This window comes from Pongo pygmaeus, chromosome 1 (assembly GCF_028885625.2).
Source record: "Pongo pygmaeus isolate AG05252 chromosome 1, NHGRI_mPonPyg2-v2.0_pri, whole genome shotgun sequence".
Taxonomy (NCBI): Eukaryota; Metazoa; Chordata; class Mammalia; order Primates; family Hominidae; genus Pongo; species Pongo pygmaeus.
In genome coordinates this window covers 41,556,132-41,578,502 of record NC_072373.2, presented here as the reverse complement: position 1 = coordinate 41,578,502, position 22,371 = coordinate 41,556,132, and the positions used below count along the sequence as shown (strand labels likewise).

The following is a 22,371-nucleotide window of genomic DNA, read 5'->3' as shown; positions in this document are numbered from 1 at the left end:
ATCTGAGACTCACTTGTGTCATTTCTGCTTTCATCCTAGGCCTGAAGAGGTCTCCATGTTTCCTCTCACAATGGCTCCTACTCTCCTTCCACTCTTCCCTTCTCTGCCGCTAGTTAGTTCTTCACAATTCTGGTGGCCCTCTGCTTTACCCAATGATCCTGACTACCTCTAACCCACCTTTGTAGCCAGGTCATATTCCTTACTTCTCATGGCCGCAATGCCAATGGATTCTGTCATGCCCACGCAGCTTTAACCCTTCTCTTTTCCTTAAAGGCAGTCATCATCATATATCCGAGTATGTCCATCTTCCCCCAAATTTGTCACACTTGCTGCGTTAAGCACCTCTCTTCCTCCACTTACCCACTCAGATTCCTCCTGCACATTTCCAGGACAGATCAAACAAGGATAGGTCAACCAATAAATATCTGAGGCCTATTGTGTGCCAAGCTCTGTACTCAGCACTGGGGTGACAGCAAAGGACAAGACAGATACAGACATGCTCTCTTGAAGCATGTGATCCAGTGCAGACGGAATTAAAGTTGGTTCAGCTGCCCATAAACCTTCCAGATCAAACTGTGAATCTTTTATTCACCTCTGTATCCTGAGAACTTCACACAGTGCCTGCCATATAATAGATCTTTAATAAATATCTGGTAAATGATATTTATTTATCCAAGTCAGTGCAGTTGTCGCAACATAAGTTTAAGACCATATAGTATGGGGTCACCCTAAACCCTACAAGTGAAAAGATATTTAAGAGACATTGTTTTCTTTAAAACAGCCTCTGGGGAAACTGTGTTGGGGAGGTATGAAGGAATGCTCCTAGAGCCGGAGTTACCATTACCAGCTAAAAGCAGCTCTAGGTGTGCTCGAATTCTGTCTTCTCTGCTATTATGGATTGTCTGCTCCCTCCTCCCGCTGCTGGCCTCCTCCCTATCAAGTGCAACGAGAATCAACCTCAGTCACCTCCGTTCCCCCTGCTACTTCCAGCACGTGGTTTCCTCCTGCTACCGACGTGTCTCACTTCCTATCTGAGCAGAACTGCCCCAACTGCTGGGCTGCTGCTGTTCTGCAGCAGTGAGAACTTTAGCCCTGTTCCTAGCTAGGAGTTTCAGCAAGACTCTGGCTTGAGGACCAGGTCAAAAAGGTGGAAACTAGGACACAGAAGGACTCCGTAAAGGTTGGCCGCAGGAATACTGATTGCTGATTCCAGTCCCAAGCCAACACAGACACATGTCCCACAAACGCCAAGCCCAGAGCCTTATTCTGACAGAGTGGATGAGTGCCAGGTTCAGACAGACATGCCAGGCTGGGTTGCAGGCTCTCTCTGCGGCGGCATCTCCAGGACCTTGGCACTAAAGGTGCCAGTGAGATCAGAAACAATAGAGATATCAGGGGAAAGATCCTACAGGACAGGCGGAACCAATGAGCCTCCCTTCTCACTCAACACTGGGCTCGGGTCAGTCCAGTATATCCTCTGCACTGCCCAGGGAAATCAGAATGAGAGGGACAGTAGCTTGTCAAACTCAGTCCTGCTGAGGAACTCAGGCCTCCAGGCTCCAGGGAAAAGGCTGAAAATGAAAGAGCTTTCCTAGATACAGAATGACTATTTTTGAGCTGACTCTAATAATCTACTATTTCAACTACCAGATCATCCTCTCATGGGATCACAAAGACAGGCCCAATGCAGAATCTTTAAGAACCCTAGAAATCTGAAATAGCCATCATAAGCATCCTCAGTAAAAGGCCAAGCACTTTTCTGGTAGTCTACAGCAGGGGTTGACAAGTTTTTATCTTTTATCCTAAAGGGCAAGATAGTAAATATTTTAGGCTTATGGGGCATACAGGCTCCCTTGCAGTTACTCAACTATGCCATTGTAGCATGCAACCAGCCTCAGACAATACACAAACAACGGGCATGTCTCTGTTCCAGTGAAACTTTATTTACAAAAACAGGAATCCGGCCCATGGGCCACAGTTTGCAACCCCTGGTCATTGGGAAAACCTGCTCTTCCAGTATTTCCATGCTCCAAAGAGGAACAGAGGCTCCCATCCACCTGGAGGGCTCCTATCCACACTGAAGACAGGGACCCACTCTGGGGACTAGGCCTCCATCTCTACCAGTCCCTCCCACAAGGTACTAACAAATCTAGGCTACTTGTTCAAAAAGCCTGGTCTGCATCAGAAACCTGGGCAATGGTGGAAAAAACTTTCCAGACATCAAATCAGAGGGCTTCAGAACCGGCAGAAGCTAGATCCCTTAGACTAGACACTTAGGCCTGGAAAAGGAAGTGGTGTGTCCAAGATCACGTAGCTAGCAAAAGTCGCCTGACTGCCCAGTGCTCTTACTCCTCCAGGGTGATAAACAGCATGCTAGAAGAGGCCAAAGACTTGTGGCACATTTCTACAGCACATCCCCGAGCTATAAGCAAATGGTACAAGACCTTGGGGGAAATAAGTGCGTGTGTGTGTGTGTGTGTGTGTGTGTGTGTGTGTGTGTGTGTGTGTGTGTGTGTGTGTGTGTGTGTGTGTGTGTGTGTGTGTGTGTGTGTGTGTGTGTGTGTGTGTGTGTGTGTGTGTGTGTGTGTGTGTGTGTGTGTTTCCAGGTATACCTGGACATAGTTACTAGGGAGAGGAAAACTTAAACAAAAACCTTAACTTTAAAAAGGGATATCGTTTGGTAGAAGATGTGGGTGTTTGTTAGCAGAAATGTCCAGGGTCTGGGCAAGCCCTGGGATAATAAACCAGTACAAGGCATACAGCCTCACTCAATTCCAGGCAATGCCCCAGGCCCTAGGAACTACCTCTACCCACCTTCAAGCTTCATAATCCAATATCCTTCCAATCTTTTCCCAGAACCGACTTCCATTGCATATTTTACTTGCCTGACCATAAACATTTTTATTTGGATACCCTGCCATCATCTTGAAGGCAACGTGTCTAAAAGAAAATCAAACATGACTCCCCAAAACAAGTTTGAACTCTAATGTTTCTATTTCTATAAATCACTAAGGTTCAAAATTTCAGCACTTTCTCTTCCCCACGTCCTGTCCTCAAGCCAGAGTAGCACTCCAAATTATCTCTTCCTCTTCATTTCCACAGGCTCCACCCTAACCTATCACCTCCAATCTGGCATGTTGCTAGTCTCCTGCTGGGGACCCCAGATTCCAGGCTTGCAACAATGCCAGATCTTCCCCCATATACTCATCATCCTTCCATTCACCACAGTCTCTTCAAGGTCAAGGTCCAGTGCTACTCACCTTTGGCTTCCCAGTTCCCAGAACCTCACCTAATATGGGGGGCACACAATAAATGCTGAATGAATGAATCACAGTTTTCATCACAAGATGATAGAAAAAACTTAAACAAAAATCTTAACTTCAAAAAGGGATATGGTTTGGTAGTTTTCATCACAAGATAACTGCACAAGAAACCTCAGGCCCTTCCTAGTATCCTACTCCCTCGAACCCAGACTGCTGAACTCTGAAGGCCCACCATCATCTTTACCCTGCCCACCTCAGCTCCTACCAGCCCAGAAATGGGCTTTTGGCTCCATCTAGCTCATCAATGCTGGACCCTCCTCATGTGCCAGGCATTCCTGCATCCACATCTCTGCCCACGCTCTGCTCACCCTGCCCTATGATGACGTCCATGCCCTTCCCCCTGCATCTACTCCAACTCCTACGCAACTGCCAACTGCCAAGCTGTGGGGGGAGACAGGGGATGCAGGAAGAGGGGAGATGATAAAAAAGACTGGGGAAAGGGGAGCATGATGAAAACATGCTGGGGTCTCTCTCTGATCCTTGAAAGCATAACCCTCTCAATGGGTCACAGGCGATTTAGAGAAGGAAGAGCCAGGAGGAGGAGCCAGATTTTTCCACTGAACGAAAGGCATGATTTTCATCACTGCTTCTGTTGCCCTGGTAACCAGGGACAGCCCAGTGGAGAGTACAGTAAAAGAACACCATGTTTATCTTTGCTGTCTGATCTACTTCCCTGTACACCCTTCCCTGACCATCCCCTAGCCCCTAGGCCTGCTCCAAATCTCTTATAATGCCACCACCATCCTTCTAGTTACCCTTGCTCTTCAAAGGCAGAGCTAATTTCTCCCTCTCTTTATCCAACTCTAAGTACCATGTGTTCTTCCACTGCAACATTTTGGGGTTCCTCTCGCCGTGCCACCTGCCATGCCAGGGGTCCCCCAAAACAAAGAGCTGGTATCAAAGCACAAGGATGGCATCTGCTCTACCAGACAGGGCAAGTGGGACTAATGGGGCAGCAAGGTGAGGAAAGCTGCCCAGCCAACCGTGTTCTCATCCCACACAGCTGGTGTGGAGAGGGACCTGGCTCTCCCAGCCCCCCTCCTATGGCTGAGATCAGGAGAAGGAGCCAGGTTGGGGATGGGGGGAGTAGTTTCACCCACAGGCTTCCACAGATCCTGCCTCCCACACGGACACCGTGTCTGCGTGACCTGAGAGCGGAGACACAGTGCTCGCCCTGGAAGATTATATAAGCGTTATATAACATGGTGGCACCAATAAGCACACACGAGCAGTTGTCGAGTGCCAGGGACAGGCCAGGGGTGGAACCAAACCCAAGGGGCTGGAGGTTCAGCCCTCCTGCCACCAATGCCAAAGCAGCACTAGGCCCTGGCTGCCTCGACCCTGTCTATACCTGCTCCTTCCAGCCCAGAGGACACAGAGAGAAACTTGCCAGGCTCTGCGCTCTTCTTCCCACACTGGGCAGCAGGGAGGGGCCGCAAAACCGTCACCACCCTGGGCCATGGCAGTCTCTGCCCATCTGACCTGAGGCAGCCTAGCTGCCCTTCCCGCAGGGAAGCAGCCATGGGGTCCTCGGCAGGGGAGGGGTGTGGACCAGTAGCCCCCTCCTCTCTGTCCTCCTACCAGAATGTAGGAGCACTTGTTTGGGGAACAAGTGCTGCAACAGCAGCTCCAGGATTGGCTGGGCCAGCCGTTCCTCTGCTCTGTCACTTGCTGTTTCTCTAAAAAACAAAACAAACCGAAAGGGAAAGAAAAAAAAATTAAGCACATTTGACAAATGCCAGATCCCAAATTTTGGTCTACGGTTGCAAAGCTGGAAGGAAGGGGTCCTAAGGAAATTACCCTATTTCCCTACAGCCCCCATCTCCCACCATTCCTGGCCAATTCACCATCTATGAACTTGGGCTGTGAGCCTGAAGATTGCTCCGCAGCCCCTATCTCTGGAGCTGCCTCAGTGGCTGTAGCTCCTACGGGTAATATTCCCCCTCCCTCTACAGAATGCTCAGAGTCTGCGGCTCCCGGATATACACGCGGGACTAGGCGGCCGGCCTGGGGCAGTTCTGGGCAGTTTGGGCCAGGTCTTCATCAAACTCCTCCACCGTCATCACCACACCCACTTTATTAATTTGGCAGGGGTGGGGGCAGCTGAACAGAGACAGAGCCAAGTGATCTCCCGCAGCACCTGCCCTCTCCTGAGCTATGCCTCTGGCCTTCCCGCCTCCTCCTCCACACGGACCTCCGCGCCCCCTGAAGAAGGGGGGAAAAAGAAATACGCATTAATACCTCGAGCCTTGGCGCACCAGCCCTCGCCCCCTCAACCACCTGTCTCTGCGCTCTCCCCCGCAGCCTTCCTCAACTCTGGGCGCCCCCTCTGCAGCAAAGGGGCACCACGCCCACTGCGGAGAGGAGAAATGCAAGGTGGGGAGCGGGCAGGGGCTCACTTGAGGGCCCGGGGGCTGCTCACTCACCCCTGCGCGCAGCTGGCCCTGGCCCCAGAGCCTGGGGCCCGCCCGGAGCTGCTCCAGGCCGCGACCGCTCCCACCCCCGCGGCGAGGCCAGCAGCGCCCCAAGGCCGCGCTGCAGTCGGGGTGGGGCGCGACCGGAGCGTGGCCGGGGCCCCGGGCATCGTCCCCAGGGAGCCCACCCTACCCCGGGACGCTCGGGGACCGCCCTGCAGGCCCGGCCCAAGGTGCCCACTCCCACCTGGCCGGCTCCCGGCTCTTACCTCGGCGGCCTTCCGCCCTCCGGGGGTACTGCGCAAACAGGCTTTCCCCCGGCCCCCGCCCGCCAAGCGCCCCGCTGCAGGCCCGAGATGCGCAGCCGCTGCGGATGCCGGCTCCGCGGCGGCCGCTTCCCGGGCGTGTGAGCTCAGCTTGCCCGCGCGCCCGCGCTTCCCACGCTCGGCGTCCCGCGCGGCGCCACCCAGCGGCCGCGTCGGGCGCTGCACGCTCGTGTCCGGGAAAATCTGCCGCAGCCGGGCGGGCCAAACTGATTCGGAAATTCCCAGAATTTGACCACGGGCTTGCGGCGGGGCGGGAGACCTGTCAGGCCGTGTGGCCGTCGCTAGACTTGGGGCAGAGCAGCTCCCACCCACCCTGTCTCTGAAGGGGACTCCAGAGTCTTTGCAAGATATTCTGATTTCCCCCGTTCCTCTGACCTTGCCTCGCCATATTTCTTCCAGGGCAGTGGAGACTATGGGGATGCTGGTGACTCCTTGTAAAATGGGGGTGGAGAATCGAGGGGTGGGAAAAGGGTGGGAAGCGCTCGAGGCTGGCATCTCAAGGCCTCCATGGGCCCGTCTAGAGATCCGAGGTGTGCACTGAGTCACTTCCCGAGCTTGTTAGAATATACATGCACAGATGCCCCAGCCTACCTGTAAATTCTAATTCGGAAATTTCCACTACTGTTTTTAACCTTGTCTTGTACCTACACCCTTCTGAGAATTGCAGAAGAGCTATGGACCCTCTCTTCAAAAAATGCACATGCATACAGAAATATAATTTTGCACAATATTTCAGGGAATTCTGAAACTCCTCAAAGCTCCGTGGATCCCAGCTTAATATCTCACTTTCTGCAGATACCCTAAGCAGAAAGAGCGAGCTGGTGATTACCTAAATACGCTGCCATCTTATCTCATGCTTTTTCCTCCTTCAGGGATATCTCCACTGGACGCCCAATCTCACATTTCCGCCTGTAGAAATTCCACCTGTCCTTTAAGGCCAACTCGAAAACCTCTTCCTCTCTGATTTTCCCAATCAATAATGTCATTTATGACCTCAGTTTTCTGAGAGTATGTCTTTTATGGCTGTTAACATGTTATAAATACACCTGTATTTATTTCTGTGGTTGGTTTTCTTATCTCCTTCTAGATAGTAAAACTGTTTTAAGATCAGTTTCTCCCTCTGCAACTACTAAGGGCCTTACATGGTATGCCTTCGACAAACAGTTCTTAAATAATCAAAGAGAGGTTGGATTGAGAGAATAGGAGGCCCAGGGAGATGAATGCGTTTGCTCTACCTGCACCTTTCCTCCTTCCTGATGTTCCACCACATGGACCGCTAGGCGTCTGGAAAACAGAATCCTCAAGTTGATAGGCTTATCTCATTCATTCCTGCTCCTCTAGGCAAGGCAGCCATAATTTAGGGGTTCCTGGATGAAGTTGCAAGACAAGTTCATGCAGAATACACGTACCAAATAGCAGATATTCTACCACCAGTGTCTCCTAGTCCAGTGAGGGGTGTCCCCACCCGCCTGGTGCACAAGCAACATGGATGTCATCCTTGACTTTTCCATCTCACTTCCCTCCTTTCTTGCACATATGCCAATCAATCACCACATCCTGATTCTACTTCCTAAATCTTAAATCTCTAAGATTGGACCTCTCTTTATTCCTAGCTCATTCCACCATTATTTCTTGCTGGGATTTCTGCATTTGTCTCTAGCCTAACTCGGCTACCTGCCTCCAGCCTCACTAGGCCCAGATCCAGTCTCCACATCTGCTGTGTACTGAATGTCTGTATCTCCCTAAAGCTTGTTTGTGTGCTCTTTCTCTCTCTCTCCCTCTCTTTCTCTCTGCTTTCCAACACAGGAGGATACAGTGAGGAGATGGCCAACTGCAAACCAGGAAGCAGACCTTCTCCAGACACAGATCTGCTGATGCCTTGATCTTAGACTACCTTGCCTCCAGAATGGTGAGAAATAAATGTTTAATCCACTCAGTCTGTGGTATTCTGTTGTAGCAGCTTGGACTAAGACAATATCCCATTTAGAAGGATCTTGCAAATATATCCATCCCTTCCCTATGTAAAACTCTTATGTAGTTTCATTCTGGACTAAGGATGAGGTTCAAACTCCTTCGCCTGGCTCACAAGGCCTCCTAGATCTGGGCCCAACTGACTCTCCAGCCTCCTGTCTTGGCACAGCCTCCACTCTTACTTATATGCTTCACTTGTACTAAACACCATGTTTCTCTCCACCTTGATAAAAGTCCTCCCCCAATTTTTTTTTTGAGATGGCCTCACTGTGTCACTGTCACTGGGGTGCAGTGGTGTGATCTCAGCTCACTGCAGCCTCGATCTTCCCGGCTCAAGTGATTCTTCAAACTCAGCCCCCTGAGTAGCTGGGACTACAGGCGTGCACTACCACGCCCAGCGAATATTTTTGTATCTTGTAGAGACAGGGTTTTGCCATGTTGCCCAGGCTAGTCTCCAATTCCTGAGCTCAAGCGATTTGCCTGCCTCAGACTCCCATAGTGCTGAGATTACAGGCATGAGTTGCCGCACCTGGCCCTCCCCGACTTTTTGAGACTTTGTTCCACCTATTCCTCAGGTTTCCCGACTGTCTCCTCCTGCACCACCTGGCCCTTCCTCTGCTATAATATGAAAATCACAATATTGTTATTGTTCTTATATGACGTCTGCTTTCCCTGCCACACTAATACCTCTGCGATAGTATCCTCAATGCCTGGCACAATACCTAGTGCCAAATGGGAACACATAAATATTTATTAAATGAATGAAAGCTTTGAACATGGCACATACCCCAGATGAGAGACTCTGGGGGTAAATGCAGTGGTGCTTCATAATCTAAAAGTCAGATAGGGTGGGACAGGCCTACTGCTTTTTAATAATAGCACTATTCACTGTTTTCAAGTGAATTTCAATCTTTCTGAGTTTTTTATTTCCTTATCTAAAAAATGAAAATAATAATAATTAGGGTTGCTCTAAAGGTGGCCAGAGATACATGTGTAACAAAGTATTTTGTAATTTTAAAATTCTCTCTCTCTCTATGTATATATATGTTAGTGAGAAGTATTGTATTACTTCACTTGATCCTCACAATAACATTTTGAATAGACAGCTGACATTTCCTACTTTGCATATAAGGAAACTGAAGGTAGACATGGTAAAGCGATTTGCCTAAGTCACCCAGATGGTTGCCAAGGAACAGAGGCCTGACATGGGATTTCAAGCTCAGACTCTCTCTGCCACATCACCACTGCTCCTCTCTCCATCCCCAAACTAGGTATTGATGTTGGGACACGTACATGTTGACATGCTGAGGATCATGCAGCTCATAAATGTCACCACTGACCGCTTCTGAAGGGTTTTTATGTGTGTGTGGATGTGTTTGTTGAGGCACAGGGGGCAGAGGTGAGTTGTTGGTAGAAAATGGACTATATATCAACAGTTATCAAGATAGGAAAGAATGGGGTGGGGAGGAATTGGCCTTGGGTCTGACCCTATACTCTCTACCTCTGCCCCTTCTCTTACTCTAATGGGGCCACCTCAATTGACAGCCCCCTTTACTGTCTGAGCAGGCTCTGAGCTTCTCAGAAGCTGGAGATCTTCCATTTCCTCCATATTTTCAATTCTGTCCATCAGCAAATGTTTACTGAGCTCTTACCAAGTGCTTTGTCACAGCCCATGGAAGCCTGGCCAAATTGCTTAACCTCTCTGAGCCAGTTTCCCCATTCTGCAAAATGGGATTGATAGCCCATCGCATGGCTGTTGGGAGGATTAAGCAAGATAACCTATCAACTGTTGGTGAGCTGTTGCTAGTGGAGACACCTGCCCCAAAACCCCACCCTGTGTCTGCTATTTTTCATGTGAATGCAAGGGGATGTCTGCTTAGTAACTAGGGGAGGACAGAGCAGATCGGAGGAGCTGGGAAAGTGAGAAAAGGAGTATGAAGGCTGCAGTACTCCTCAGTGTGCATTTGTCAGGGATATGGAGACTGCTGTGGGGCTCAGAGCTTGTTGGAACTCTTGAAGAATGACTTGTGAGTTTCTGGGCCCAGGCAGAGCCCTTTGAGCTTGCAAAACAAGGTCAGGCACGGTGATGAGAGGCTTTCCCAAGCTCTTGGTGGGCAGGGAGCATGAACCACTGAGAGCCACAACAGGAGAGGCAGAGCAGAGCAGCCATCTTTTGGTGACCACAGCTGTGAGGGCTCATCTGAGGTCCCTTTTTGGGAACTCCCAGAAATAACTCAAGGGCATCTGAGAATGTAGATGAAATCATCAGACAAGATACTACAAACATAAAGAACGGAGGTGGTGCCAGGCACATAGTAGGAGCAGAGTGCCTCTGCCCCTCGGTCTTCTGATTATGCTGCCTTGGCACTAAGCATGTTTGTTTCTCACTGTGTCCTGTGCTCTAGGGAACACCCAGTGGAACTGCCCTTCACAGATCCCTGAGTGTGGTTACAGTGGTTTTTCTCTTTAAAGATTAAATCTTTTTTTCCCCTTTCTGCTCAACAAAGACAACAGCCCTTTGGTTTTTGATAAACGTTCTTTTCCTACTAGCAGGTGGATATGCCCGGGGCACTAAGAACTGTGCTTTTAAAACACACACAAGCCCAGCTGTTTGAATCTGCCACTTCTGTATGTCTTACTTCTCTTATCTCCTGCCCCCGGGGCTGAGTTTTCTCTGCCTTGGCAGGCTGATAACATGTGGAAGGAAGAGAACAGTTCTAATTAATAGACTAATTAGTGGTACAAGACTTTAATAGCTGATTATAGGAAAGTCATTCTCCACCCCCCCAAGTGATTGATTTATTTATTGCTGTTGTGCTGCATTATTGCAAAATAGTCAGCTTCTAATTTTCTATTGGCTGGTTCAATCAGGCCTTTTCCTTCTCTTCCATCTTGTTCTTTCCCTTGCTAAGGGAAGGCACAGGCAGAATGGGAGAACTCAAGCCAGCTGATGACCAGTTCTGGACAGATATAAGTGTTGGGATCCTACTGCCACTCCATCTTGAGTGCTTAGAGCTGGAAAGGGAATATGAGGTTCAAGGGAAAAGAAGGCAAGAAAATCCCACTCATTCTTCTAGGATAACATCCCCATGGTGGCCATTCCCTCATGATCCCTCTGACTCTGTACGCCATAAGTCACACACATTGTCAGTTGCATTAAAAAACAGTATAGTTAGGAAACAAGCATGAGAAGACACAAAAAGAAAAAAATTAAATAAAAAATAGTGTAGTGTGGAGCTTAAAAGCATGCACTAGGCCGGGCGCAGGGGCTTACGCCTGTAATCCCAGCACTTTGGGAGGCCGAGGCAGGCGGATCACGAGGTCAGGAGATCGAGACCATCCTGGCTAACACGGCGAAACCCTGTCTCTACCAAAAAATACAAAAAATTAGCCGGGCATGGTGGCGAGCTCCTGTAGTCCCAGCTACTGGGGAGGCTGAGGCAGGAGAATGGCGTGAACCCGGGAGGAGGAGGTTGCAGTGAGCCAAGATCACACCACTGCACTCCAGCCTGGGTGACAGAGTGAGACTCCATCTCAAAAAAATAAAAAAATAAAAAAAGTAAAAAAAAAAGCGTGCACTGAAATTCAACAGCTTGGGTTCAAACCTTGGCTCTCCACTAGCTAGCTGTGTGACCTGGGGCAAGTCTCTTGACCTCACTGTGCCGTGTTCTCTAACCTCATTTGTAAAGTAGGAATATAATTGTTCCTCCCTAGGACTGTTGAGGATTAAATTTAAAAAGCTATGTAAAGCACTTAGTACAGTACCTAGTATATGCTAAGCCCTCAAAAACATTAGCTACGACAATTACTACTGCCTGAAATTATTTAACTTACCTGACACATCAAAGGACTGTGGTAAATGTTTGTAGAATAAATGAGTGACTATATCAAAATTTTTAAGTAGATTGTGAGCCCTTGAAGTAAAAGGGGTGAAGAAAAGAGGAAATTGAACACTAAGTCATAATAATAAGGGCTATTTTAAGTTGAATGCTTATCAAGAACTGGGCTCTGAGCTACTTGTTTTATGTACATTCTCTCATTTAATCCTTATGTAACTTAATTTTTACCAGCGTTCTTGAATCATGCTTTATTAACAACCCAAGTCTGGAAAGTCCATGAGTCCATGTTTTCCCAAGATTTTTTTTTTTTTTTTTTTTTTTTTTTTTTTACTTTGAGACAGAGTTTTGCTCTGTTGCCCAGTCATAACTCACTGCAGACTCGACCTCCTGGGCCCAAGCGATCCTCCAGCCTCAGCCACCTGAGTATCTGGGGTGAGAGGTGCAAGCCACCATGCCTAGCTACATTTTTTGTTGTTGCTGTTGTATTTTTTGTAGAGACGAAGTCTTGCTTTGTTGCTCAGGCTGATCTCGAACTCCCAGCTTCAAGTGATCCTCCTGCCTTGACCTCTCAAAGTGCTAGGATTACAAGTGTGAGCCACCACACCCAGCCAAGATTTCCAAAAACTCTTGGGGGATGGAGTGACACTTTTTGTGATCACTTTTCCTTATGAATTCCTGCTCCAGCAGAATTCGGGCACTTTCACCTGCCTGCTGACAATGTTGTCCTCTTATCACATCACTCTCATTCATGGCAAGCGGGCCCGTTCTTTTCTTCTTTCCCCAAAGACCCTCAGGACATAAGGTCATTTTGCATGGAAGATTTTAACTAAAGGTAAGGGCAACATAGGATTGTGACTGCACTACTCGGACCAGGAAGTGCTGAAAATCGTCACACTAGCATGCCCAGCACCCTTTTTCCTGGCTGCTCTGCCTCCCAGAGCCCTGCCTGCAGCCATTTCTCCCTTTCCCTAATCCTTCCCCTCCATCTCTCTACTGCCCTCCACCTCTCCCTGAAAATATCTTATTACTGTTACTTTATTATACAAAGGAAATTTAACTCTTTTGAACAAACATCTCCATTCTGGGCTATTCTCACTCTGAGATCAGAGAAGGAGCTGAGAATTGGATCCTCAGCTGCTTTTCTTAACCAAAAAAGTTGAACAAAATGTTTATTCCTCCACAAATGAGTGAAGCACCTCTGTGAGGAATCCTGCTCCCCCCTAGAATGAAGAAATATGGCAATCATTTTTTACATTACATCTTTTTCTTCCTGTTATACATATGGTAATACTATGAGGTAGATATTAGCCCTTGCCCCCTTTTTTTTCAGATGAGGAAACCAAGGATGGAAAAGGTTAAAAAAGTAATCTGCTCAAAGTGACATAGCTAACATGTCAGAGCTGGACCCCAAATGCAGGCATGTCTGACTCCAAAGCCAGAGGGGGTGACCACAACACCATGTGGCCGCTTGGTGCAGCTCAAGCAGGTCTGAAGTGGGTTGCACCCCCAGGATGAATCTTACTCAGGAAACCTTTCACGGGGGACACTGTATGGGTCAGAGGAAGGTGAATTGATTGACTGAAGGCCAAATACATTAAAATAGAGTTAGAGCTAGGAATAGCTACCTATGTATAGCTTCATGTCTGAGACCCAAGAAGAGATGTTGCTATTAATCACTGCTGAATGATTACCCTGATTGCTTCATTTGTTGATGCTGCAGTCGCTGAATTCTACTGTGCTCTATTCAACCTTGAGTAGGGCCCCCCCTCTCTAGGAAGCTAAGGCAGATTTTCTTTTGCTTGTGGAGTGCTGAATTCATATGTAAAACTGCCAATGACAAGTTGGTTGCCCATTGATGTCTAAGAATGCTAACCAGGTAGCTGAAGCTCTTCTAAGAAGCTCAATAAATAGCTATGGAATGAATGAAAGAATGTCTCACTTTAATTTGTCAGTTCTCTTTCTAAGGACTTACCCAAGGCAGTGGGGGCTGGGGGGTGAGTTAGGCAGAACCAGATGAAGGAGCATCCCAGCTAGGAAGCTGGCTGGGTCACCACAATCATAAGGGATTCAAGAATATCACTGGAAATGGAATGAGGTTGCAAAAACTGAATTTATCAGAACTCTTCCCAGAAACAGTAATGAATGTAGGTGGAGAGAATTCTCTTTTTTCTTTTTCTTTTTCTTTTTTTTTTTAAGATGGAGTCTTGCTCTGTCGCCCAGGCTGGAGTGCAGTGGGGCGATCTCAGCTCCCTGCAAGCTCCACCTCCCGGGTTCACGCCATTCTCCTGCCTCAGCATCCTGAGTAGCTGGGTCTACAGGCGCCTGCCACCACGCCCAGCTAATTTTTTGTATTTTTAGTAGAGACGGGGTTTCACCGTGTTAGCCAGGATGGTCTTGATCTCCTGACCTCGTGATCCAACTGCCTCAGCCTCCCAAAGTGCTGAGATTACAGGCGTGAGCCACTGTGCCTGGCCGATAATTTTCTTTTTTAAAGACAGGGTCTCACTGTGTTGCCTAGGCTGGAGTGCTGTGGTACGATCATGGCTCACTGCAGCCTTCACCTCTTTCCTGGGCTCAGGTGATCCTCCCACCTCAGCCTCCTGAGTATCTGGGACTACAGCTATGCACCATCACACCTGGCTAATTTATTTTTATTATTTTTTATTTGCATAGAGACAGATCTTGCTATGTTGCGTAGGCTGGTCTTGAACTCCCGGCCTCAAGCAATCCTCCTATCTCAGCCTCCCAAAGTGCTGGGATTATAGGCATGAGCCACCATGCTAGCGGAGAAAATTATTTAATATATCACTGGTGGAATGGTCAGGAGGATTTTGCCACATATTAGCAATGTGACTTTGGCTTTCTCATACCTAAAATTGGGATTGTGATACTCATTGTACTTTTCCCCTCAATAAATGTGATAATGGAAAAATTACAGCTTTTCTAATTTGCCCTTTGGCCTACTATAATCTGGTCTCTGCCCTCCCCCACTCTCCTGACTGCTTTCACCAAGGTTATAAATCACCTCTTTGTTGAAAATTCCAATCCTCTGCCATTCAGTAGTATTAGTCACTGTATTCCAGGCCATCCTCCATGACATCTCAAGATCCCAGGTTCATGGTTCTCCTGTCTCGACGTATTCCCTTCTAACTCACCTTTGAGGCTTGTCTGTGTTCGTTATCTGTTGCTGCATAACAAATTACCCCAAAATTCAGAAGCTTAAAACAACATGGATTCTCTCACACAGTTTCTTGATTTTTTTTTTTTTTCTGACAGAATCTTGCCCTGTTGCCCAGGCTGGGGTGCAGTGGCACAAACACAGCTCACTGCAGCCTCAACCTTCTGGGCTCAAGCAATCCTTCTGCCTCACCTCCTGCATAGCTGGCACTACAGGCATGTGCCATCATGCGTCGCTAATTTCTTAATTTGTTGTAGAGACGGGGGTTCTCATTATTTGCCTAGGCTGGTCTCAAACTCCTGGCCTCAAGCAATCCTCCCACCTCAGCCTCCTAAAGGGTTGGGTTTACAGCATGAGCCACCATATCTGGACTCCCACAGTTTCCTAGGGTCAGCAATCCGGAGCAATTTAGCTAGGTGGAATGGCTTACCTGAGTTGTCTGGCTTGGGATGTCTCATGAGGTTGCAGTTGCACTGTTTATGTATTTATTTATGTTTAATTTAAAACTTTTTTTTAAAGGATACTCTTCCAAGGTTTTCCAAGCTTCCTCACATGGCTGTTGGCAGGAGGTTTCAGTTCTTCCCCACATGGAACTCCCTGTAGCCTACCATGACATGATAGATGGCTTCCCCCAGAACAAGGGATCAGCAAGAATAAGCATGTACCAAGCCAAGATGAAAGCCACAATGTCTTTTATGACGTAATCTCAGGAGTGACATGCCATCACTTCTACCCCTCTTGTCTCACAGACCAACCCTGATACAGTGTGAGAGGGGCTGACTACACAAGAGCCTGCCTATGAAGAGGTGGTGTCGTGGGCCGTCTTGGAAGTTGTCTACTCCAATATCCTTCTTTGCTGACCCTGAAATGTCAGTGTTCGCCAGGATTTCATCCTCACACCTCATCTCTTCTCATTCTCCACACATGCCCTTGATACTCCAGTGTCCCCCAGTACCTTCCATTACCATCTAGATTCTAAAGACACCCATGTCTGCATCTCTACCACATTTCCTTCTCAAAAACTTCAGGGTTGCACATTGCCTGTTGGAGCCCAGAGCATCTCAAAGTCCACACATTCCATCCCGAACTCATCCCTCCAATTCCATTTGTCCTCTTGTACTTCCCTCTTGGGAAGGACAGTGATGTCTACTCTGTTGCCAGGCAAGAAACCAGAAAGTCACTCCCTTTCTCTCATATCTAATCAGTGATTACCAAGACTTTTTAAAGTTTTTTTTTTTCATTTTTTCCCCAACTTTTTATTTTGAAAATTGTCAAACCTACAGAAAGGGCTGGAAGAAGACTAAAATGATTCATCATTTACTAGATTGCTTTCATGTAGATTCAAAATTGCTAATATTTTGTCTCATATTTTCTTTTTCTCCCCTTCCCCTCTCTCCATATATATTTTTTTCATAATACTACTAAGATGCTATTTACCTTTTCACTCTTATTATCTCACAGATATACTGTGTGTGTGTGTGTGTGAATATGATGGACCGTTTGAAAGTAAATTACAGACATTATGGCCCTTCATCCCTAAAGATTCCTGTGTGCATCTCTTAGAAATAAGAACATTATCTTACATAACCAAAATGCCATTATTACACTTAAGAACCAAATCCAGTTGATTTCATCTTTCCACTATGGTCTCCAATTTATTTATTTATTTGTTTGTTTGTTTATTCTTTTTTTTTTTTTTTTTGAGACAGAGTCTCACTCTGTTGCCCAGACTGGAGTGCAGTGGCGTGATTTCAGCTCACTGCAATCTTTACCTCCCGGGTTCAAGTGATTCTTGTGCCTCAGCCTCCTGATTAGCTGGGATTACACGCATGCGCCACCATGCCTGGCTACTTTTGTATTTTTAGTAGAGGCAGGGTTTCACCATTTTGGCCAGGCTGGTCTCGAACTCCTGACCTCAAGTGATCCACCTGCCTCAGCCTCCCAGAGTGCTGGGATTACAGGCATGAGCCACTGTGCCCAGCCATACGTCTCCAGTTTAGCCACTTTTCTTTAGGCCACAGTCTTCCTACCCTTCAATAATGCAATCACCTCCTAACCCTAACTGGTTCCTCCTTCAGTCCATGCTCCACACTGAAGCCAAAGTAAGCTTTCCAAAATGCAAATCTAATATGTCACTTCTCTAGTTCAGACTTTTCAATGGCTCTACATTACCTTCAAAATAAAGAATAAGCTTTACATGACACACAAAGCCTTCATCATCTAAATTCATCTAGAGCAGCACACTCCAGGAGAAATAAAATGTGAACTACATATGTCATTTTAAATGTTCTAGTATCCGCATTCTAAAGATTTTAACAAATATAGCTTAATTTTAAAATACATTTTATTTAACCCAATATATCAAAAATACTATCATAGCAACACACACTCAATATAAAAACTATTAATGAAATGTCTTACATTATTTTTTTTAAGTCCTCGAAATCTGTCATGTATTTAACATGTACAGTGTATCTCAATTCAGATGCTAAATTTTGAAGGGTTAAAGTGAAATGTATTCCTACCAAAACTATAAGGTCATGTTTAACAACAACAACAAAACATTTTATGCTGTTCCAGTTTTTAAATTTGAGTTTATTAAATTACATATAGCTGGAAGTCCTGTATCTCATTTGCACTAACCACATTCCAAGTGCTCAGCAGCCACATGTACCTAGATGCTACTGAAATAGTAACATATCTAGAGCCACGGTTCTCAAAATGTGATCCAGGGTCCTCTGGGGATTCCCTAAAACATTTCCAAGTGGTCTCTGAGGTCAAAACTATTTTCATAATAATACTAAAAATCTATTTTCCTTTTTCACATTCATTCTTTCACAAGTATACAGTGGAGTGTTTCAGAGTCTACCCATCATATAATATCACAACAGATTGAATACAGAAGCAGATAAAAGAATCAGCATTCGGGGGCTGGGCGCAGTGGCTCACACCTGTAATCCCAGCACTTTGGGAGGCTGAGGCGGGTGGATCATGAGGTCAGGAGATCCAGACCAGCCTGGCTAACACCATGAAACCCCGTCTCTACTAAAAATACAAAAAAATTAGCTGGGTGTGGTGGCGGGTGCCTGTAGTCCCAGCTACTTGGGAGGCTGAGGCAGGAGAATGGCATGAACTCAGGAGGCAGAGCTTGCAGTGAGCCGAGATCACACCACTACACTCCAGCCTGGGCGACAGAGCGAGACTCCGTCTCCAAAAAAAAAAAAAAGAATCAGCATTCTTCTCTTCAGCCAGATATTAGAGAGATTTACTAAAGTCTAAAACAATGACACTCTTTTTCCTAATTGTTTTTGTTTTGGAAAATATAATTATTTTTCATTAAGAAAAGCATTACTTACATTATCACGTAATGGAATAATTATTGTTATTTTTAAACAAATTAATAAATAAAATTTTCTCAATTTTAATTTTTGAAACAGTAATAATTGATAGATGTAACTTTCAAAATCAAAAGCTCTTTGAAGTTCTAAATTTTTAAGAGTGTAAGAGGGCTTTGAGAATAGCTGGTGTAGAACCTGCCTAACTCTCCAGTCTCATGGCTTGTGATTTCCTCTCCTCTCTCTTACATTCGACTTGAACTTCCAGTTCCAGACAACATGGAGTGGACACACTTTTTCTTATGCCTCCTGTTAACTAACTCTAAAAACGCTGGACATTATATGTAAATCAAACATAGGGAGACTCCGATAGGTAGAGAGAAGAAGGCAGAATTGGGAGGGACTTTTGGACTCAAGGAATGACATGGCACCAGGGTGGTGTCAGCAGAGATCTACTGGGAAGCCTGAACTTCTAACATGGCCTAGCAATAATGAGGTACCCCCTTCACCCCATCCCACCTCTCTGCCCTGCAGATGTCAACAGCTGAATGGGGAACCTGGACCCACCAGTGTGGTATCAAAGGAGGTGTGCTAAACAGAATCTTTAAGTAAGATCCAGTCTTTCAACATAAATCCCAAATTTCCAGATGCAATTAAAATCACTGGTAATACCAAGAACCAGGAAAATCTCAATTTGATTGAGAAAAAACCATTAACAGATGCCAACATTGAGATGATAAAGATGTTGAAACCATCTGACAGGAATTTTAAAACAGACAGCCATCATAAACATGCTTTAATGAGCAATTGCAGCATGCTTGAAACAAAAGAACAGAAAGACTCAGCAAAGAAATAGAAGGTATAAAGAAGAATCACATGCTTTGCTTGAGCCTTAAAAGAATCACTCACATTTCTGGAACAATCACCCTCACTTTGCTTTTGGGACAAGACTGCTTCCTCTCTCGGGAACACCCATGTCTCTCCTTTTCTCCTCTTTAACTCCTGCTTGACCAAAGGATCAGTCCAGATGTCACTTCTCCTGGGAAGCTTTCCATGGTCTTCCATGGCTTCCATGCCCTTCCCACTCAGAGCTTCCTATACCATAGCACTTACACTCAATGCATATTGTTCTGTCATCTGTCCCTCCCACATCCACCCAATGTAAAGACTTGACAGAAGGGACTATGTCTTATCCCAGGTGCCTGGCATAGTACCTGGCTTATAATAAGCACTCAAGAAATGTTTTTTGAATAAATGAATAAATTAATGAATAAATGGAAACTCTTCTGTGGCTCCTCTTCTATTGGATAAAATTAAACTCTGTGGTTTAGCTTTAAACACCTTACACAAACTGTGACACCCGGATCTTTCTGGTACTCAGCTTCCCTTAACACATTCTACTTCTCTGTCGTACCAGAAAACACATTGTCCTTTGACAGTACCTTATCTTTCCCCATCACTACATATTGTATGTACTTTTCTATCAGTCTCAAATGTCCTTACTCATTACTATCATCAAAATCATATTCATTTTTACAGGACCCACTCAGAAACCACCTGTTCATGACCCAGTCTCAGATCTTCTCAGCTGGAAAGAGTCCTGCCCACGTCTAGATACAAAGCACTTCATTTAGTCTTTCCTCGTGTTATTTCTCACTTTCTGCTATGCATTTTTTTCTTGCTTGTTTGTTTAAATGTGTGTCATATTATCCCCAAGATTTAAACATTTGGGGTTCAAATAAACTCACATCCTATTCATCTTTGCCTCTGCCACTGTGCACATAACACAGTCCCTTGTTATTCTCTGAGTTTCAGTTTCTTTTTCTGAGATAATAGAACCTACTTCACAGGGTTTCTGTGAATATTAAGTAAAATATGCTATTTAAATATTGGCACCATATCTCAATTTTCATACAGTAAGCAGTCAATGTTAGCTATTATCATTGTTAATATGATTATTATTTAAAGAAATAAATAGACTGAGCAAGTCCTGTTACCTCTACCTTCAAAACACTTTTTGAATTCTGCTTGATCTCATCACTGCCAGTATGATTACCTGCTCCCAGCCATAATCGTTCTTCTTGCTATGGTCTCCTTCTACTTTCTTATCCCTCAACCTCTATTCTCTACTCAGCAGCCAGCATGATCCTTTTAAAACATAAAGCAGATCATATGACTTCTCTGCTCAAAACCCTCCAGTGCTTCCCAATCTACAACTAAAAGGCCCCATATATTCTGACCTCCTGTCTCTCCCCACCCCCACTCACTGACACAACCTCATGGCCATCTTGCCCCCTGCCATCTGAGGCTTTCTGCACTTGGCAGCTTTTCATCATAGGGCTTTGCACTTGTCCTTTCCCCTGTGTGGGATAATCTCTCCCAGCTTGGCATACAACCTGCTTCTCCACTTCATTCAAGTGAACCTGTGCTCTCCACTGTTATTTTTCTAAAAGTAACCACCATATGTAAAATACCAACCATTATTCTCAATATATTTTATGTTTTTCATAGCTCTCAATATGACCTGAAAACACATGTATATACTTACTGAGATGACATTGTTTACTGTCCTCTTCTGCTAGAATTATAAGCTTCATGAGTGTTTGCTCTATCCCCAGTCTCAAGAACAGTGTCTGGCACATAACAGATGTTCTGGCACATTTCACACAGTGTCTGGCACATCGTAAGACTTGATGAATGATTGAATGGTGGCTGGAAGCCTCTTCGATGGGGGCTTTAGGAAGAGAAGCAGCATCCTGTTGCACAAAATCGATGACCTATTACTGGTTTTGTGTGAAGAGGAAGTGTGGGATTAACCTACCTAGAAGGGATGAGATGGAAGTGATCTATTTATCTGGACTTAGATGGTATTCCCATTTATCCATTCAGATGAAAATCTGGCTGAAGAGAATTCCAGATATGCTCTCCATAGTGAACAGTGTAATACCCTACGGCTAATTTTCCTGGGCTCATTGTGGGCACCGAAGAAGCCGAACCTCATGGCCTCCTGTGATCTTTGTCCTGGGGCTCCTCCAGGCCTAGGATAGCTTATGTTGATGAAATGCTCCAGAAGTGAAGTCCCAAACCTATCTTCACACTGCCACACTGGCTTCATGACATCCAACTGGAGGAACACGGAGGACTCGGCAGAAGAGTGGGGTGATACGATGGAAGGGAAAACTACAGATTCAGGACTTCGAAATTCCGGGTGATTGGGCAAGCCACCTCCCTTCTTTGAGCCTTAGTTTGTCTTTAACTATACCATAAGGGAGTTTAATTAAATGTATCTTTAAAGTTCTCTTCAACAGTGACGTTCTATAGTTATATGAGCTTTGTGTACAGGAGAAATTGGACTAGAGGGTGGGGCAGCCAGGGAGAGAAGCCCAACATGGAGGCGACTGAGCTGAGGCTGAGCAGTAGGACCTCAATATGGCCAGCAGGTGGCGCCATTGCTGTACCAGGATGCTCAGGCCCAGGGTGGGAAAGTTGGATTTTTCCAGAAAGCAGGCAAATTCTTCAGGGCAAGCTGTCCAGCCGTCAGAGGGAACCAGCTGCTCCACCCCACCCCGCAATACACACACACCCCTTCCTCCCAAAGCCTACATACACATTCCAGCAAACTCAGGATGAGATGCATTGCAGGTTGCTAGGCCTGAGGCTGGAGGTGGATCCAAGTTGCCTTTTCCTCTCCTCCCATGTTTCCTAGGAATCTGAACCCCGAACCCACCCCTCCTACCTGATGTCCTAGCTGGGACAGACCCTCACTGGATCACTCTCAAGGCAAGATGTGCAACTAGATGCAAGCCGGCTGGACTTCCCTACTGATTACCATCGTCTTTTGCTCATCGTCCTTTGCTCCAACCCTCAAGGCAGCAATCGCCTTTGAGGGAAGACTCTGAACCTCATCATTTCGCCTCCCCTGCGTCCTAGGGAGGAACCTATGGTTAGAGGAGTTGGAGAAAAGCAAGAAGGAGATGGGGGTGGA

General features: G+C 46.2%; 1 protein-coding gene and 1 long non-coding RNA gene across 3 annotated transcripts; both read right to left on the bottom strand.

The window, feature by feature from the left end:
* Window positions 1-3,087: 3,087 nt before the first annotated feature.
* LOC134737589 (uncharacterized) lies at window positions 3,088-6,558 on the bottom strand. Its single transcript, XM_063646572.1, has 3 exons — window positions 6,439-6,558; window positions 6,007-6,322; window positions 3,088-5,002 (listed from the first exon to the last, which is right to left on the bottom strand). Exons 1-3 carry the CDS (start codon window positions 6,556-6,558, stop codon window positions 4,611-4,613), a joined length of 828 nt encoding a protein of 275 aa, XP_063502642.1. The 3' UTR covers window positions 3,088-4,610.
* Window positions 6,559-10,769: 4,211 nt separating this feature from the next.
* LOC129016204 (uncharacterized) lies at window positions 10,770-15,787 on the bottom strand. Of its 2 annotated transcripts, none has more exons than XR_008494919.1 (3): window positions 15,482-15,787; window positions 14,899-15,060; window positions 10,770-11,049 (listed from the first exon to the last, which is right to left on the bottom strand). It is a non-coding gene; the product is annotated as an uncharacterized LOC129016204 (long non-coding RNA). The 2 variants fall into 2 exon arrangements; XR_008494781.1 differs by lacking the exon at window positions 10,770-11,049 and adding an exon at window positions 14,487-14,653.
* Between the last annotated feature and the right edge of the window lie 6,584 nt (window positions 15,788-22,371).

Excerpts from the sequence above, each read along its gene's own strand:
- LOC134737589 (XM_063646572.1), bottom strand. The coding sequence starts at position 6,558 with ATGCCAGCCTCGAGCGCTTCCCACCCTTTTCCCACCCCTCGATTCTCC. Across the intron at positions 6,323-6,438 it reads AAGAAATATGGCGAGGCAAG|GTCTCCCGCCCCGCCGCAAG; the intron begins GTCAGAGGAACG and ends ACGGCCTGACAG. Across the intron at positions 5,003-6,006 it reads GAGGGCGGAAGGCCGCCGAG|AGAAACAGCAAGTGACAGAG; the intron begins GTAAGAGCCGGG and ends TTTGTTTTTTAG.